Here is a 16,265-nt window from a genome sequence, read left to right as displayed (position 1 = left end):
TAATACTAATACTTTAGAACTGCTAAGGTAAGGGGGGGCAGTTAAAACAACTGGTAACTTCCATTTACATATGCAAAAGGCAGGCAATCTCCAAGTGCTGTTATGCAGAGTAGTTTGTTGATTCAAGAGGGAAAGTAGTTACTAATTAGTTGCAAAGAGTAGCTCAAATGAGTTTTAGTATAATCAATTATGCAGGGGATTCTTCATCTATGATACAAAAGGTAGCCTTTTAAATAAGCAAGGCATTCAAAAATGAATTGCTTATAGCCGACTGTGTTGGCTGACAGCAACATGAGCCCCTTTTCAGTGTTATGCTTGGCTTCTTTCACACTGTAAAGTAGAAGGATAAAGCATCCTACTCTAAGCTTTAGTGGCTCAGTTTCATGTTTCCAGAGAGATGGATACGTCACCCTTGCGTGTGTTCAAAGGCACTTGTTTTATTTACGTGTTTAGTTCGCATGGTGAGACTTTCATGGTCCATGGTTTGTGGTTGCCTTCTCAAAGTAAGCCCTGAATAAAGATGTAGCTCTTGTCGAGGTATGGGTTTGTGTGCACAGTTGCTGATATGATGCATGGAGTTAAGGACCCCAAATCCCAGCACTGAACTGCAAATAAAAACTTTATTGTAAACAGTTCAGAATTGTCTTTTATATGTCAGTATGTAATTATCAACTTCAGCACAGCTGTTTTTCCTTCGCAGCTCTGAAACCTATTTTTTATACAGGTGTTCTACCTGTATGGTAGGTAGGATGTTGTATTCAGAAATATGTTTTGGTAGCACTTTGCCCACTTAATATTTGATACTACTTTTGGTTTTCAGCAGCAACTTGTATTGAATGTTGATGAGACTCATGCATTTTCTTGCATTCTGTTTCTCCCTGCAGGCAGTGGAAGAACTTCTGGAGTGCCTGGATCTGGAAAAAAGCAGCTACCATATGGGCCTTAGCAGAGTAAGTTCTCCTTTATTGTAATCGCATAGCTGCTGTTTTTATTTAATCTTTTACTGCTTTAGTAGGGTGCTCAATAGGCTGGCACGAAATGTGTGGAGCTAAACACTTTTGGAAGCTGTCCTCAGTGCAGTCTTTTAATATGTTTAAGTAGACAAGATCAAGCTAATTTGCTTAGTTTAGGCAACAAAGTTGTTCATTCTTTCTCTGCCGAGTTTGACCTGTGTTTTCTCAGCAGGTTGTTATTTTTGTTTTCTGCAACTGTGTAACAGAGCTCACTGATCTTGAGGGAACACAGTCCAATAGCAGAGACCCTTCCCAGATATGATCAAAATTCCTTTGTAAAACCATTCACTCCTGTTTTGACTGATCCTAAGGTTCAATAGCAAAATCTGACAGTCAGTTCTGGAGCCTGAGTGCTTCAGCTGATTTAATCTGCTGAAAGGCTATTGCAGTGTATTGCTTTATAAACTGTACATAAAAATGTGTTTCCTTGTAATTAACCATTCTTTTTGATTGCTGTGATGACAGTGTGTGGGGATACCTATCAAATAATCAAACGAACAAATTGTCGAACCCATATCATCAAAACAAGGGCAACACCCGCATACACCACAAAAACTGCTTCTGCAGGGGAAGCAAGCCCCCCTGCACTCCCCCACCCCCTGCTAATTATATATACCAATTCTGTGATTGCACAACAGTGGGGAAAAGTTTCCTGATCCCCACTGTAATGTGATCTCAGAAAGGTTTGATGGACTGAATTGTTGATATGGATTTGACCATATGACGTTTGACAATATGTTCATTCGATTATTTGATAGGTACCCCTTTGTGTGGAGTTGTAGGTGGCTTTTGAAGCTGACAGCTTTGCTTCACTAGCTTGGAGAACAAATTTGTTATCAGATACAGCTCTGGAGTATATTAGTACTGACTTGTTTGAGCCCCCTGGACTGATTTGGAAATAAATGCATTACTTGCAATGACTAGTTTTAGTAATTTCAAATCAGAAAGTATTGTGACCTAAAATTGTAGGTACAGCAAAACTAATAAACCAGTACTACATGCCATCAAATGTTTTTTTTTTTCTCATTCAAATGCCCCTTCTGTGGTCATTTCAAATGGTTTTCTTTAAAGGATTCATTTGTGGGGAAACATGTATGCAGGTAAAAGAATAGTAACTAGATTTGCCATTCTTAGTCATATAATGCTGTTGGCCTTGCAGAACTCTTGCAGTGCCAAAGGGTTGTATATTATTTCCAGATTTCTTGACTAAATAACTTGTTAGACACTGAATACATTAATCATTACAGAACCAGTGTCAAGCCACTGTTTTTTTTTAATGTTTACGACTCCCAATTTTTCAGTGAGTTTATTTAATATTACTGCCTCACAACCTTCTCTGCCAGACTTGCATGTCTTCTCTGTTTGTGTTTTCGCTGGGTGATTTGTTTCTTCTTGCATTCTAATGATGTGCTGTACATGTCTGTACTGTGTATATGAGTGCATGTGCACTTATCCTGTTAAATGCTGATATCTTACCGGGTTAAGTTGCGTCTATTGAGTGCTGAGACGGGCTATGGTGGCTGTCCCTCATGCCTGATTTGGATCAAGTAGGTAAGCAGAAAATTAATTAAAAAAATGTCCTTGCATGGCGATACATACAGGTATTACACCTTTGCTTTTTTCTTTGTGAGCATTTTTATGAGTTGGTAATTTTGTTATACTCTGAATATTCATTTATGCCCCACTTGCCCTTGATTTAGGTATTAACCTTTGTGTGTATGGTTTGGTTTAACTTTCTGAAAACACCATTAGAACATCATGTACATTATATGTAATTGCAGGAGTAAATATAGACAGGCAAAAGTGGTACCAGATGTAGTAGTTTTGATGGGGTGTATGTAAAGTAATTCTTATTTTTGGTGATATCCAATTAATTTTGCTAGGCAGTTTAGTGTGAACTTGTATTTTTTAATCATTATTATCACAGTTAAGTTTTTATCAATTGCAGCACAAGGCTATGGCAGCTGGTCTACCATAATGGAGCCATTTTGCTTAATTTTCTTTAATATCTTTACATGTAGTTGTTTTTAACACAGGATATGAGTTGTGCTCTTTTTTTCACAGTGAGTCATGGTTGGAACAAGTCAGTGTTCAAAAGTTCACTGGAGTCACTGCACCAGTTTGAGCACTGCAGAAAGGACACTGGTACATTTATGAGGCTTATGCTACATTTGGTGAATACAGGTGTGCAAGCTTGATCTTTTCAGTAGCTGTACAGAGTGCCATTCACCATCAGACTCTTCCTGAGCACTAGTAATTTATTTTATGTACGTGTGTGTGTGTGTGTGTGTGTGTGTGTGTGTGAGTGTATGCATGCATGCATGTATTTATTTATTTCCATTTATTGAGTCAGTAGTCCAACTGAACTCAAGATCTCCTTTTCAGTGGAGGCCCAGAGAGAAATGCTCAATTAATTAATTGATTGATTAATTCATTGTTAACTGTGGTCGAGCACAACTAATGACAAATTTCAGTCTCATCTCAGGAAAGTGTTAAAGTTTAAAAATTATTGACAGATATTGCAAGAGTTAAAATATTTTTAATTATGCAGTTGTTAAGAATATATAGAATTATATTTAGTAATGGAGATCAACCCACAAATATTCAATTTCTGTAGTCATAGAGAAGGAAAGGTGTCCAGGTTTATGCACTGCATTGTTACATACAGTTATATACAAGTGCATATATCTTTTGAAACAGGATTATATACATGGTTAAGATAGTTTACAATATAGACCGACCAAGAGTTTTACGTACTTTAGCAGTGCATTAATATAGCAATAAGTTGAAGGGCAGTGAGGCTAAAGCAGAAGAAGCAGTGAAAGTGTCTAATGAGCAGGAGTTTATGGTTTGAATAGGTTATATGATTTGAGATACTACACTGGCATTTTACTATTTTCTGGAGGCATATTTTTGTCTGAGAGCAGAAGTTTGGACAAGAGGGTGTGTTTTTAAGTGAGGTTGGTATGGATTTTTTAGAGTTTGAGACCTAGTATGGAGAAAGCAGTATTTTTGCATTGGAATTTACTTTGATGGGCCTGTAATGAAGGTGCAGAATGTCAAGCTTTCTATTGCTGTACAATGCGGAGTCTTGTATTATTGTAGAAGCCAGTGGAGAAGAAGTTTGTTTTTGTAGCAGTTTGAACAGTTGCGAGAGAAAGAGGTCTGGCCTTTCAGTTATACAGAGCTAATATAAGTGTAGCAGTAAACAGTAGTAAGAATAATCTTTAATTGAGAAGTAAAGAACTGAACAGTTGTTAACATACAAATCAAAGTATATCCATAGTTGACTTAAGCCTATGAACTGACTTTAAGTATACGTGCACATACTTTCATAAATTACCCCTAGGATAAAAGCATACAAAAAAAATAACCACTGCTAATGTATTAAGTTAAGGGTGTTGGAGTATTTGTAAGGTTTTATTCTTAAGCAAGTGATGGTTGATTGGTAGGTGATTTGATGGTTAGCAGTACACTATGACGTGGCAGAATTCTGTGAAATCTGAAGACAGCAGGTGATTGTCATAATCTGACACTTCTGGATTCTGTTTGTTAGTAATTTGTTGGCTGTTAGCTGACTGAGGAGTTGATTATTAATGTATTTTTATAGAATTTTTGGTAGAGGTGATAAGATGGCAGTGGGTCTTCAGTTAAGTAGCGCTAGAGATATACCTCCTTTCATGGAAGGAGATGATGTAGGATTTTTCTATACTGTTTTTACATAATTTTATCTTATTGATGTAATAAAGAGTATAGTGATAGGGTAAGCTGTTTCTTTAGAGACTGTACACAGCTATTTATAAGGTAAGTTATCTGGTGCAACAAAGTTAGGTTTGACTTTATTTTAGTAATTGTTTTCTGAGATTGCTTGCAGTTTAAACAGGAAGAGCTAGCATAATACTTAAGGTCTTTACTTTACAGATATAACGTACATTAAGTAATTGATGTAGTTCCAGAGCTGTTTCATATTAGTCCCATAAGATGATTGCATTCAGGTGAAATGTGTTTTCTGAGTGAAATATATTTTCTTGTTTGGTATTTGATGTGGTATTGAAGGTGTTTGTACTATTGTAATGAAGAAGGTGATTGGTGTCTTTTACAATGTTTCCAGGCAATGTCTGTGTTAACCAAGGAGTAGATCTGTGGATGTAAGATTTCTACAGATCCTTTTAGTAGTCTTTGAGATGAAAACATTAATCCCAACAAGTCTCATAAAGGAAACTTTCATATTGCTGATTCATTTGGAGTTTACATAGCGGTTAAATTGCAGTACTGCTAGACTAAGGCAGATGTTCTGTGTAGTATAAGGAGGACATCCATCAGTGCCATCTTCAGTTACTTCTAGCTGCACAATCCAATGTGCTTCATCATGTATACAAAACGCTCGCAGTCCATCAGTCTTATTTCCATAGTTTCTCCTGTTTGCCAATGAGATAAGTACCCTGTTGGAGATTTTCCTCTTCTTCTTTATTGTTTGAAAAGGTTCAATTGCTTTAAGTGTCAGAAGGAAATCTCACATAGAAATTTTCACTCATCATATCTGCTCTGTTTAGGGCCTCAGCACATCCCTAATTGTTCTGATTGTACTAAATTCTGTGTGAAGACCCTTAAGAAGATATCGCTGAAGCTTCACCCCACATCATCAAGTCGCAAGTCAACCAGTGACTTAGATGAGGTGCCTTTACAGTCCTCTGGTCCAGCAACTGCTTGGCTGGGTGCAACTCCTCGGGAGGCTGCCATGGTTCCAGGCTTCCATTCTCTTTCCTCCACAACATCAACATCTGTCGTGTCTGAGGTCACTCTGCATGCTAAGCTTCTGACTTTCATGTTTTGGGTACTGAGGGAGACGCACTATCTTCCTCAGCTGTGGGACCCCAGTCTGAGGTCATGATCAGGCACCCACTTCCTCAGGTTACTGTGAAAAAATGGACACCTAAACTGAAGATGATGACCCAAATGATGTGAACATCCTACAGAAGGGCCTCTCTGAGACAGATGCCTGGTGTCAGAGCCATGGCCTCAAGCTCAATGCCAAAAAGTGCAGTGTCATCCCCTTTGGTAAAAACTCTGTACCCATGAACTACCACATAGGCAGCAATCTACTTAACACTGAATGTGTGATAAGAGACCTTGGGACCCAGGTGGGCAGTAGTCTCTCCTTTGATAGTCACATCACCACAGTAGTCAGGAAGTCCTTCTACGTGGCACACCTCATCATAAAGGGTTCTCGTCCAGGAAAAAAGAGATCATCGTTACCCTCTACTCATCACTCATTAGACCCATTATAGAGTACAATGCCCCTTTTGGAATGTACCTCACAAGACATCTGCAGCAGCTGGAAAGGCCACCGAAGTACCTCACAAAGAGGATTACTGGACTCGAACAAATGCCCTACACTGACCGCCTCAAAAAACTCCAGCTTTACTCCGTAGCATATCGCCTACCCAGAGGTGATCTCTGCCTAACATATAAAGCTATGTCAAACCCAGAGCTGTTGGACATGCTACACCTAAAGAAATCCCAATCCCTCAGAGCTACACGCTCTAGGGACCTAAACCTTGTCACCACAATAAACAGGATATGCTGGAGGGATAGATTCCTATCCCAGAGACTTCCCATACTCTGGAACAGGCTACCCATGTATGTCAAGCAAAGTTCTTCATTAGCACTCTTCAAGAAAAATCTTGATGAGTGGATGGGAAATAGGAAATACACCCCGGGGATCACTTCTGTGTGTCTGCTCATCAGTGGCACAGGAAAATAACTTGCTTGGGTGGCATAAGCCAGGGAACCTTGTTGGCTAGGCTTGCGTAGGCCCTTGGGCCGATAGCCTAGTACCTACCTATGAACCTATGAAGAGGTCTGTCAGATTTCCTCTGTCATCTCCTCAACCATAACCCAAGAGTTCATGGCCTTCCAGAAAGAAAAGGAACCCAGCCACACTCAGATCCTACCATCCCCAAAGCCTGTCCTTATAAAAGGTGTAGGAATGTGGGTTTTCAAGAATAATAAAACTCCACTGGCTTTTAAGATGAGGAGGAGGAGTTTCTACTCTGAACACCTACCACCCCAAACTTATCCTGACTCAGACTCAGATGATACCCTCTTTTCTGCCTGTCCCCAAGAGGACCTCTCCCTCGGGGAATACCCTTCATAAAATGAAGGAAGCCTTCAGTTGGGAAAGCAAACAGTTTTCACAGACTCAGACCCGCTTTGTTCCCTGCTTCTCTCCTACATGCACCCAGGATGCCTGGCAGGTTTTACAGAGTGCTTGACTTACACAAGCACCTTTACAAGAATCCTAAAGCTGACCCCTCTGTAGTCTCAACAGAATTCACTAAAGGGGTACCTAAGGGGGGCAACTACACATCTTCTACCCAAAGATAGGGAAAGTAGACTGTTCGATTTGGCAAAAAAAAAAGCTTATTCCTCTGCTACCCTTTGTATGAGGACACCTAATTGCCATTTTCATATGTTAAAATACCTGGAGTTCCTCCAAGACCAAATTATTTCTGAGGCAGAGGCTGTTGCTGATAGAACGTTGTCTAAGGAAATTCAGGAAATGGCAAGAGCTGTCTTACAGGTTTACATACACTCCTTAAAATGTGAGTGTGATGCATCATGCAGAGTGGCTACCACAAGTTCAGTTATTTGCAGGTGTGCGTGACTCAGGAGTCAACCTCTATCAGAACAGGTCAAGGCTGAACTACTAGATGTTCCACTAGACAAGAATTATTTTTTGGATCCTTCCTACTCCAGTATTAAGATACATGCATCTGCCATTTCAGCTTGCCTGCCCCATTCCCTTCCTATTTACTCTCACCCCTACCTGAAGCTATTTTTAAAGGAGGCCATTCACTTAAGACCACCTAGAAGAAAGCTGGTTTCTACCTGGGATCTCAAATATGAGTTAGGAAAACTCACCTTGCCTCCCTTTGAACCAGGATTTCCCCCCTTCCAAAGTTGCTGACTTGAAAGGCTACCATTATTAATAGCTATCACCTAAGCAAGGAGAGTCTATAAACCCTCATGTATGAAGGACCTTTCACTGTCTTTCACAGGGATAGAGTAAAGCTTAGAACTAATCCATCTTTCACACCTAAGGTGGTATCAGAACTTTCTTTAAACCAAGTTATCCACCATCCAGTTTTCTTTCCAAATACACAGAACAAAGTAGAATAAATACTTCATTCCCTGGATGTACACAGACAAATTGAGTCCTACCTAGACAGGGTAAAAAAAACTCATTTGAGTGAAGCAATTATTAGTGTCTTTCACAGAGGGGAAAGAGGGCAGACCTGTTTTCAAGCAAACTGTATCCAAATGGATAGCCATTTGCATTACATTCTGTTACATTCACCATGGGAAACTTCTGCCTGGTTACAGCAAAGCCCATTCCACCATGCACAGAGCAACCACCACTGTCTTCCTCGAAGGAGTTTCTACCCAAGCCATCCTAGAAGCTGCCACTTCGAACTCCGTACAGACTTTTACAAAACATTACCATTTAGGCATTACTTCCAGAGCTAGAACACAGTTTCCTACTGCTCTCCTGCACAACTATTTCTTAGGGGCCAACAATTCCCTGCCACCCAACAGATAGCTTTGGAACTCCTGCCAAGGATCAGTACTGCAGCATTGACTGTGAAGAACATGCACATACCATGACTGTAAATGCATGAGTAGATCATTGTTGCAGTACAAACGCCCACCCTCCAACTCCTCTATTTGTTGCCCCCCCCCCCTTGCTGGGAGCAAGGGTGAGAGGAGATTCCTGCTAATAGCTCCTTGCTTCAATCATCACCCCCTTTTTCTACCTAATGTCTTTCTCTTGCACACTCAGACTTGGACAACCTGGGACCTAGTGCTGTCCTCAGACATCAGACTGCTTAGAAGGACCTGAAAACAGTGGCAACAGATGCCCTTCTTTTATACCCTGATGTGCAGAAATTGAACCCTGGATATCTGTTAGCTAGGGATGATGCAAAGACTCTGGAAACTGCTTAGTTGCTGGGCTTTTGCACGACAGGAAGACTCCAGAATCAGTACTGCAGTGTTGATCTACTTGAACATCTACAGTAATGGTAAGTGTAATACAACTGTATTGTCTACATTGTTCTTGGCAGTTATGGTAAAACAAGCACTATCTCCGATTCCTATTAAAAGAGCAACTTCACTCTTAGGTTATTCCCTGTAGTTTTTGTGTAGTCATTCTGGTTGCTGCTGCCCTGAGCACTACCAGGTTGGTTTAGCCAAGTTAAGGGTGGCCTCTGTAAGAAGTGACTTTTTTTTTTTTTTTTGTTTTTTCAAAAATTTAATGGGAGGCATATGATATACAGGACAGAATGATACTGGTAAACAAGTGCATTGAGTTAAATAATGCAATGTGTAAAGTCTCGGACAATGTCAGAGTAAAGTTCCTTAAGAATGCAGTACATGAGTCAAAATTCCGAGATATTTTTCCAAGATGTTATCACTACAAATGTATCAGAACAAGCCAACATGTTCAAAAATTGACCAGAAGGCCAGCCAGAGAAGCCAGCACAGGGTTTACCAAAGACTGAAACCAGCCCATTATAAGGAAGAAACAGGTTCCCGTCATGAGACTGAAAACTTATAACACTGAAACTCGTAAGGTCCAACCCATTTCACTAAAAACCCATAACACTAAAAACTCACTTCACTGAAAAGCATGGAACTCTGTGGAATTGTGTAGAATGTATGTGATGATGTAATTTCTTATCACATGAGTTATTAGGGAAATGAGTCTAGAACATTATGATGCTCAGCATCATGTTGTACCCCCAGATCTGTATATGTCCATATTTGCTCTTAAGCACTAATTCACTGTGTGTGGTGTCTTTCTTTTCTTCCTGGTTGTACAGTTATGGAGTTAGTAAGTAAGGGGGGGGGGGGGTTAAAGCAAAAATATGTTTTTAAGATATATTTCTTATGGAAAATGTTTTCAGTGATATGGGTTCGACCTTATGAGTTTGTTATAAGTTTTGAGTGTTATGACATAGACCCAGAAAAAAAAAGACACATCCATGTCCTTTAGAGCAACAGCTGTCAGTTTCCAGATTAGTGCTAGCCACACTAGATATGAAATGCCCATCACTAATTTAAAAAACAGTACTGAAGAAACTAGATATATAATAGGGTGCCTCTAAATATTAATCCAATCTTGGTATAAATGCTTACATGCATTCAGAGAACAGCTTCATAACAAAAGCACTAAACACTCCATTAAAACAGAGCAGCCGAGTCGGTGATGGAGAGGCACAGCAAGAACAAACAGGCATTTTCACATAGGGCAATCCTGTGCCTTAATTGGTTGTTAAACTAAGTGGCTCTTCAGGAGGACAGGTCTCAGGATTGTTTGCTGAAAGATGCATTATACAGACTCAAAATGTCACAATTTTTTTCCCAAGATGCTATTATCAGCAGTGAATTACAGCCAGCCAGTGCATTCGAAAATCCACATGGGAAGCTCCCAAAGCAGCCAAACCTGGATTTGCAATATATAAAAAAAAAAAAATCTTACTTTAAGCTGAGAATTGTAAACATATGACTAGGTGTGCTGCTTGCAGAACATTCAGCATACTTTTAAACACAAGTTCCCTCTGTCTTTTTAACTGTTGTCCTCTGTAGCAGTATAAAAAAGTGTTTTTTTCCTATCATTAACAAATTACAATAAAAATATTGCACTTGTTAACTTAAGTAGTCCTAAACATCATCTTATGTCTTTAAGGTAATAATGTTTGAGAGAGATGCTCAGAGAAAAAGATTTACTCATTTGAGTACTCAGAGTTGTTTGTCTTTCAGCTTTTTCCCGGTAAGGGGTCGCCACAGCGGAACTCCAGTCTGCTAATGATTGGCAGTAGATTTTTACGAAACGCCAAGGTGCCAGCTCAACGCCCAACCTTCAACGAAGGCACGCCCATTTACGCACGCATGTCTTTCGAACGCTACCTAACCGCGGGGAGGACATGTAGACTCCACACAGAAGGCACTCCCAAGCAAAGCTGGGAATCGAACGGGAGAACCTCTTGCTATGAGGTAACAATGCTATCGCCGTACCACCGCAATATATTTGAGTACACAGAGTATGCTTGGCAATACCTTTGCCTTATGTCGAAGTCCTGCCAGAGATAGAGTGTAAGAGAATGTTTGCAGAAACAAGATATGCTCAGGAATATGGGAGTCATGGCTATTGTGAAATGGGTGGTGCCTCTCTCTGTCTTGTTTTTGTATCTTTTTATACATTAAAAACAGTTGTCAGTATATTCTAAAAAAGTATTAATGATTACATTTGGAGGTGTCACAAACAGCATTACCTGCACTTGATACTTAGAAGTATGGCACTGTGTCCCTCTCTTCCCTAAGAATTTACACTGTCTAGGCCTGCATTCCTGTAAATAGTGACATTTCTGATCCAGTTATCACTCTGGGTTGTCAACAGCAGGAATTATTGTCAAGAACTTCAGCTTTTCTGTATAAGTGACTTTTTTACATGTTTTAAAAGTAAGGCTTTTTTACCTGTATTCTTTATAACTCCATGTCATGTTCTCAGTCTGAAGTTGCCAAATCAGTAATGAAGTGGAGGATTATAGATAAAAGTTAAAAAGACTTCTGAAATATGCCTTTTTTCTGACATGCACTCCATCATTGTTTCATGCTCCTTGAAGCCAGATCCATGAAACAAGTGATGAACACTGAATTACATTTGCTTTATTTTAGATGGAATCAGTAAGATTATAATGCATGGAGCCTCCAAAATCAGGAAAAATGACAGGTTTGTTAAGCACATTTATGAAGTCAGGAATTGCTTAAAAAGCTTTTGCTAAGCCCTTTTAAGGGCTATTAAGCTCTAATCTGATGCTAGAGGGTAACTTAGGACTGTTCATATACTATTCATGCTCCCACATTTTCCCCCTTTGTAAGTGGTTCTACATGGAGCAGATAATGCTCCATGAACTACAAAAAAATATAATCATCTTTAAAAGCTGTTAGGTTGCTGTGCTGCACTTTTAAACAGTGTGTGAGATAGGGTGAAGTGTCTGACAGCCTTTAAAACTTAGTTTGTCAGAGATGCGTTTTGTTTCTGCCTGTTTTCTGTATGACTGCATAAAACACTTAGGACTCTTCATACTGTTCAAGCGCCTACACTTTTATCCCCTTTTGTTGTAATTGGTTGTACATGGAGCAGATAATACTCCATCGACTACAAAGAATTCCAATCAGGTCTGTCAGATCAGAACTCCTATTTTGTGTTCTTGACGTGCATGTCAGGATTCATCACTCAAGCTTTGCTCCACTTTTAAGGCGAATTTGTTGACATCCATGTCTCGAACACACAAAAAGGTGGATATGATCACAGACCCGATTATAGTCATCTCTGTTTAGTCTGCTCTGTAATTGCTTTCAACATTCTATTCCTCTGTTTTTATTTTCCTTTTGATTTCTCCACCTGCTTCTTGCCCTCTTGAATTCCTCCATTGGATTCCCTGCTCACTACCTATTCTAACAACCTTTGAAGAAATGCTTTCGAAGACCCAGTGAGTAGTTGGTTCCTACAGTCTGCTGACACTGACTTCTCCACTTCTCCCTAATCTGCCCTTTCTGTTCTTGGACATCTTGCTCATCTCTTTTTGACATGGTCTTATTTATCCGTATCATGCCCCCTCCCCCTGGATTCAGGTGAGATGAGCTTTAGTTCTTCTATTCTGAGGTCATATACTTTCCCCTCTTGCCCTTGTACCATTCTGGTAGCTTTACTCTGCCTGAAGTACATTTCCTTGTATGTCCTTCAGAACTGCACATACTCAAGGTGTGGTCTGATCAGGGGCTGCTGTAGTGGAGTCATTGTGGTTTGCTTCTGGAGCATCTCCCTTGAGAATGCACCTATAATTCTGTTTGTTGCTGCCTCTGATCTCTCTCTCACTTTTTCTGTATAAAAATATCTTGTGTACCCTTTTTTGTTTCTATTTGAAAGTTCCCATTGGTTCCCTAAACTCCACTTTCGTAAGAAATGAGGGTAATAGGCACTGTTAAACGCAGATGTGAATGGTATGGAATTGGATAAAGTATTTAAAAAGTAGATCATTGCAATCTACACTATCTGCATTTATTTTGGATGTTTGTAGGGCTCTGGAAGACAGATGGGTCAGATCTTCAGCAGCCTATAGTCTGTGTGTCCCTTTCAAGGCATAACCGTTCATTTAGCTGTTAAGAACTTGCAGTCTTGTACATGGTATGTAAATTTGTTAACTCTGTGTTGTGCAAAGTCACAGTTCTTCCACTATCCTGTTGCAGAGTAGAAATGCACAGCTGTAGAGTGTAGAGCAAAGCAGTGCTAACTATATTTGTAATTATAAGCTTTTTCCAGGGCAACAGACAATGTTAAAAGTATTTTTGGAGACATGAGGATTAGCTGCAGAAGTATAACCCACTATAATTTCATACTTAAGTAATAGGGTTTGGGTCTTCTGTATTTTTAAAAAATAGGGATACTTGCTTTTAAAAGTGTTTGAACACTTGTATGTTCATAGGTAAGAACTAGGCTAGCTGTCCTTCTGGGCCATTTTAAGCCGTGACAGTTTCCCTTTTTTCTGCTCAAAATAACTTATCCAATTGGGTAATAGATTAGCTTTACCCATCCCATGGTCTATAATTATATATTACCCCTAATGAGAATAACTGGGATCATACCATAAATAATTTGAGGGGACCCATGTATGGGATAAAGTGTTTAGGAGCTGCCTCTGTCCATTAGCAGTACAGGGGGCAGTCATGGGGTAAATGTTCTGTTTCTCATCAGTAGATGTAAGTTGAAAATGGATAGGGATGAACTTTATTTTATGTGGATGGGGAGTCTGTTCCACAGCAGCGGTATCCCCTCCAAACTGTTTTGTTGATCCTACAGAATGGGTTTAGATCCCTACACCAAGTATTTCTGATGCCATTTGACTTGCTGATGTGCAGTAAAGCTAGCAATAATGAGTTTGGGGGGATGCCTTTGTATGCCAGGCACAGGTCACTGGTTAGTGGTCTGTGTGATACAGAGTATAGTGACAGGGCTTTGATTTGGTCCATGTAGGATATGTTGTTTAGGCTTTGTATCCCTTTAGTAAGTTATCTTTGGGGGTGTTCCACTTATTGCATGTGTCTGAATGTGTATGGCATTGTATTCAGTGACTGGCACAATGAGAGTGACTAAAGGGGGACAATGGCATCCCTAGATCTACATACAGTCCCTTTGTTTATAAGCTGTGCAATGTAGAAGGACTTTCTTGCAACAGTAGACACATATTCATCAAAAGATAGGTCACTGTCCACATAAGTTCCTAATTCCTGAACAGTGGTTCAGTTGTTAGGGGTGTATTGTCAACATAGTAGTTCCCTGGGGTATGGTACAGCGGTTAGCGTTGTCACCTCACAGCAAGAGGTTCTCCGGTTCGATCCTTGGCTGGGGTGCCTTCTGTGCGGAGTCTGCATGTCCTCCCTGTGGTCGCGTGGGTTTCCTCCCACATCCCAAAGACATACTGTAGGTGGATTGGATACTCTAAGTTGGCCCTAGGCGTGAGTGCGTGCATGTGTGTGTGTGCCTTCAGTGGAAGGTTGGGCGCCGGGCTGGCAACTCGACACCATAAAACTCTATTGACAGTCATGAGCGGACAGGTGATCCGCTGTGGCAACCCTTAACTGGGAAAAGATGAAGGAAGAAGGAGTAGTTCCCTAGGGCAGGTGACTTGCCCAAGGATACAGTAATGATTTTTTTGGAATTTAGTTTCAGTCCATGATTTTTGCACCCATTACTTATTTGAGGCAAGACTTCCAACAGGATGGCTAAGTCATTTGGTGGCTTAATGACTACTGCTAGCTTGCAATCATCTGCAAACCTACTCAGCCGGAGCCATTTGGTATTGGCTTTTACTTCAGAAAAGTAGATGCTAAACAGGAGAGGTGCCAGCACAGAACCCTTGGGTATCCCCCTGGTGACTGGTCTCTCTCTGGAGGTAACTTCCTTCTTTTTATGATTATCTGTGTCCTATCTGTGAGCCAGCTGGCAATCCATCTGATGACATAGGGGTTTATTTCCATGTTTTTTTTTTACTAAGCCTGAGTAGGGATTTGTATATGCTTTTTGGTCATTTAATCATTCAGTCCCTTCAGCTCCCCAGCTGTTCCTTTGGTTTCCCTCATCTTGGCTAGTTTTATCATCCCCAGTCACTTAGTGTCACCTTCCCCCTATTGCAGTGGAGGTAGATCTTTATCGTGGTGGCCACATGTAAGGGTGAAAGTCAGGAAATGGTTCACCTCTGTAGCAGCTTTTGATTTTTCTCGCTGTCTTTTGGCTCTCCATTTGGCAGGTATGTTTAGTCTGCAGTATTTGAACCCTGTATGCAGTTGAACATCTCTGCTCATCCACAACCCTGACTAGATTACTGTGCATTCTTTGGCAGGCCATGCCTCTGCTATTCAGTTATTATGAGTCTGTCACCTTGTAATCTATGGGAATTACTCTGATCGTAAAGCATGTACTGCACCCTCCTCCTGCTGGAACAGATGGAATAACTTTGCTGCTTTGCTTTCTTCCATTGTTTCCTGTGCTACCTAAACTTCTTATGCCTGTTCTTCAGACATAAGTCAGTGAAGGCTTCTTTCCTTTGCACCAGTGGAGCAGGCTATTGCACTTTTAAATGAGTTGTACAGCTAGGAAAAGCCTGGTAATGAATGGCACAGGAAATGTTTCTTAATGTATGTGAAGTGCTGCTGTATATCAAAGCTCCAGACATTTAGGAAGAAGACAACAGTGATTCAGATCAGAATTATTTTCATTTTATTCTGTCTTGAACAGGTCATTTTTAAACTTCCAACTTTTTGTTACAGCCGATTGTAATTTATACTGCTGACAAAAGACAGACGTCTCTGGAAGGAACACTCTTCCTGAATAGTTTATCTTGAGTAATAGAAACAGGTACACTTCATTAAGTGCTGAAAAATGTTTTCCTGTCATTTTCTACATACTAGATAAAACGAATTGCAACCTTTTTTTAATTCATGAGATGGATTGAATAACTTGTTCTTATCTCGGAGTCCTTCACCAGCTTGAAGATTTTTTTTGCATGCAGAAAGGTGGGTAAAGGAGTGAATAGGTGTATAACTGCAAGTGGTCTTTGTGATTACCAATGCTTTTTAGATCTGTCAAACAATGACAGGTAACAGCAGCAAAAGCTTTCACATTAGAAA

At 40.1% G+C, this 16,265-nt stretch overlaps 1 protein-coding gene across 7 annotated transcripts in view; it reads left to right on the top strand.

The window, feature by feature from the left end:
- MYO18A (myosin XVIIIA) overlaps nucleotides 1-16,265 on the top strand; it is a 2,129,602-nt gene that overhangs the window by 1,357,035 nt on the left and 756,302 nt on the right. For all 7 annotated transcript variants that reach the window (XM_044054445.1, XM_044054444.1, XM_044054446.1 and 4 more), the window contains one exon: nucleotides 885-950. In XM_044054445.1, coding sequence (XP_043910380.1) covers nucleotides 885-950 — 66 coding nt within the window. The remainder of the gene's footprint in view (nucleotides 1-884; nucleotides 951-16,265) is intronic.

Source organism: Protopterus annectens, chromosome 13.part0, assembly GCF_019279795.1.
Source record: "Protopterus annectens isolate FY-2018-M chromosome 13.part0, PAN1.0, whole genome shotgun sequence".
Taxonomy (NCBI): Eukaryota; Metazoa; Chordata; order Ceratodontiformes; family Protopteridae; genus Protopterus; species Protopterus annectens.
This window is presented reverse-complemented; position numbering and strand designations above follow the sequence as displayed.